The sequence below is a fragment of the Cyprinodon variegatus genome, unplaced genomic scaffold (assembly GCF_000732505.1).
Source record: "Cyprinodon variegatus isolate N-32 unplaced genomic scaffold, C_variegatus-1.0 Scaffold751, whole genome shotgun sequence".
In the NCBI taxonomy this organism is placed as follows: domain Eukaryota; kingdom Metazoa; phylum Chordata; class Actinopteri; order Cyprinodontiformes; family Cyprinodontidae; genus Cyprinodon; species Cyprinodon variegatus.
Window position 1 is genome coordinate 414,706 of NW_015151204.1, and position 3,457 is coordinate 418,162.

A 3,457-nucleotide genomic window follows, 5' to 3' on the forward strand; every position below is an offset into this window, starting at 1 on the left:
CGTACGTTTTTGACGCTTTTCCTCGAAAAAACAGGTCAGTGCGCATGCGCAACCAGACAGACGAAAAAAGCAGATCCGCGGACGGACGTAAAACTGGGAAAAACAGTGCAATAATTACTTCTTCATGTCTCTAACTACGTTGCTTGCTGTTTTGTATCTTAGGGTTAGGGTCAGGGTTAGGGTTAATTGTAGGTTAAATTCTATGTTATTGAATGGTGCGTGAGATGCGCATGCGCAAGGATATCTTGTCTCGAGGCAAGACATAAAAATACGACGAAATAAAGCAGAGGATGCTAATGAATGAAACATCTTAGCTTTGGTTTTGAGGGAAACTTTTAAACAGCCACCTTGTTAGTCATAGATTTAAAAATGTTATTACTACTTTACAGATGTTTTCTGATCTTCCTATAAATCATTTCTTATTTTTGTTTTTTATCATGAGAGAAAAAATTGCGGATGACGTCATACATACTCCACTTTGTAAAAAAAAAAAAAACATAAATATAAAATATACAACCGCTGATGTCTGGGGGACAGTGATTCGCCTACATGTTATGAATGCTGGCGTACCATAAAGAATAAATTATGAACAGTTTAGTTTGTGCCTTCAACTCAGAAGATGTTACTTGAATATAACAAAACCGAATATCTTCAGAACAGCTCCAAATCACACAAAACTCATATGGGTGAGTAGAACATGATGTAATAACGTAAAAGGGCCCAATGTATAAAAAAAACGGTGTTCCCCTTTAAATTTAAATGTGTGAATGAATGCTATTTGCACATCAACTAATCAAAACACATCAAAATTGTGCTTGGAGATGCATGTCACTGCAGCTCTATGATTAGCTGTCCAATCTGTATTTATATCTACGCTTCAGGCCTTTACCTCCAGGGCGGCGCAACAGAACACTGCTAACAAAAACCCAGCCATCCCAGAGACAGTTTTCCAGCTGTCCTTCTGGTGAAAATGATGGACACATTACCCTCAGAGTTGTCAGCTGTCAGATATAATCAGTTTATGAGCTCTGTTAAATTCAGCCTTTCTTTACCAGCATATAATAATGGAACACTGGCCATACATACAAATACATACAGCTCCCTTTATTTATTTATTTTTAATCCCTAAAGTTTATTTCAACCTGCTGAGTGCTAAAACTATAGCCAACTTCCACGTTATGATCATTAAAAATAGTTCTATTCTATTTTATATATTTGTTCAGGTTAATCCAAAATGAACTTAATTCAAAGATGCTGATTCAATCTACCCATATGAAATTAATGCAAGTCATTTCTTTTTGTTAATGTATTAATCTATCATGACACTGCTCCAATGATTATAAAATACTGTAGATTTTAAAATTAAATCAATGTCTTAAATCTTTAAAGTAGATTTTAAGATCTATATATTTAGCTTTTAAACATGCATTGTGTTTCTAAGGTCATGTAGTCTTACTGTAGGAGTCAATATAGCCTGGGAGTCCTAAGCAGCACCTGTAATTGGTTATACCTTGGACCGGCTCTGCATGTTATGCACTAATTATAAACATCACATAAAAGTTCCAATGAGCAATAATGGCTTAAAACATCTCTTAACGTTTTACCACCTAGTTAACCAAGAGTTTGTGGACTACATATCTAATCTCCACAGGTTCATCGTCTCATTCTTTTTTTTTTTTTTACTCTTGTCTACTCAACCGACTTCAAACTCGCTCTTCCTTCCTGGTTCACCAGCTCTGCAGCTTTCTGGTCTACAGAAGTTTGATGGAAAGGTATGCGGCAGAATGAGGACAGAAACTGTTTCCTGTTGTTTCCTGGCATAGATGTCAGTGATGACTGTCCCTTTTCTGTTCTCATGGGGGGGATTCCCAAAGCATCTAGTTAAAGTGGTCAAAGATCTCCGGTGCGCAGGAAACTTTCATCTCTAAAAGTAGTTTTTTCTTTTCCGCTTAAAGCCTGTACTCACTTTTGCGCAGCATTTGGCTCTTTCCCATTGGACATGATGCCGCTCCGCGCTGTGCGCCCTGAACACCTGTTAGAAACTCAGCGGCAGCAGCAGCAGCTCTGGTCCGGAAACAGCATCCAGGAGAGAAGCGCACAAACTGATCCAACTAGACCTGTAACCCTGGAGCTGACATCGGATTCACAAACAGTTTCCTTTTGAGCAAACTTTGACATGCATTCAGAGGTGAAGGAACGCGCTCATCTGTGCGGGTAACCTGAGCGCGTGTGCACAGAGGCGCGCTGCCGCTGACTCCTCCTCGCTGGTTGCGCTGCCACCACTGATCTCTATTTATTCACTGGATTGCTGATTGCCCGAAAAAAAGGGAAGCCAGCGGCCGCCATATTGGTACTCCCGACTCCCACGAAGACACGCAGTAAAAATGCCTACCTGTGTAACATTTGACTGCAAAAACAAGCAGTTTGGAAGCTGTGGGAAAACATTTCACACGCTGGATGATTTAACCAAGAAAAATAGTATAGCGTAACATTCGTCAGGTTATTTCGGACCGACATGAAGATATTGACTAAATTAGCCACTGACGTTGTGTCTAACGTAAGAAAATAGAAAGCAATAAAAAAGCAGAGTAAATCGAAAGTAATTAAATGAAATGTCATGAAATGTCATGTGTATATATATATATATATATATATATATATATATATATATATATATATATATATATATATATATATATATATAAAGGAACGTACTATGCCATTAATAACAAACATTTATTTGTAATTCAGTCTTTATGTAAAATCTTGAAATCCTAATAACAATAATCAATTTAGCCCTTTTGGCACATCTGTGTTATTGTGTTCCATTAACATATTAATTATATTGTGATGGATTTGAATAATATGTTATATTACATGAATTATTGACTTCATACCGATAATGCAATGTGATGTGCTTATTTTTTTTTTTAAATCATAATTTACGGTAATCTACTGACGCTATGAAACAGTGTGTGTCAAAGAGATGAATTTATATTTATTTTAAAAGTCTTAAGCCTCCCATAAAATAAGAACATGGTGGTTGTTCGATACTGAAGCGCACATATTGTTTCTAACTAGGGAGTACCAATATGGCGTCCGGCGGCTTCACTTCAACACCGTACTACCAACGGGCAATTAGGGGATAATAAACAGTAGGTTGCGCGCCAGTTTTATTGTAATTCCACAGAACGAACACTTGATGCCGCTGTGGTCTCATGTATACCATCCACAGCCATCCCAACGCAACTTCATACACTTCCTTTTAAATTTCCACAAGTGGATGAACTTAATTAACTATAATAATCTATTGGCTTTGATAAACTTATCAGAAAAAAGGGATCTTAAGTCATTGAATTTAATTTGATTAAATGTTATGATATCCACATTCATTTTGTAAAGCTACTTTATCCAGCAGAATCTCATTTTGCTCCATGCCTAAAAGAACAGCAGTGCA

General features: G+C 37.1%; 1 protein-coding gene across 1 annotated transcript in view; it reads right to left on the minus strand.

Annotated features, from left to right (window-relative positions):
- The window catches only part of LOC107098146 (tetratricopeptide repeat protein 39A-like), a 34,514-nt gene extending 32,295 nt beyond the window's left edge, over positions 1 to 2,219 (minus strand). Inside the window, exon 1 of the mRNA XM_015395631.1 lies at positions 1,967 to 2,219. Coding sequence (XP_015251117.1) covers positions 1,967 to 2,001 — 35 coding nt within the window. The 5' untranslated portion in view covers positions 2,002 to 2,219. The remainder of the gene's footprint in view (positions 1 to 1,966) is intronic.
- Positions 2,220 to 3,457: the final 1,238 nt, after the last annotated feature.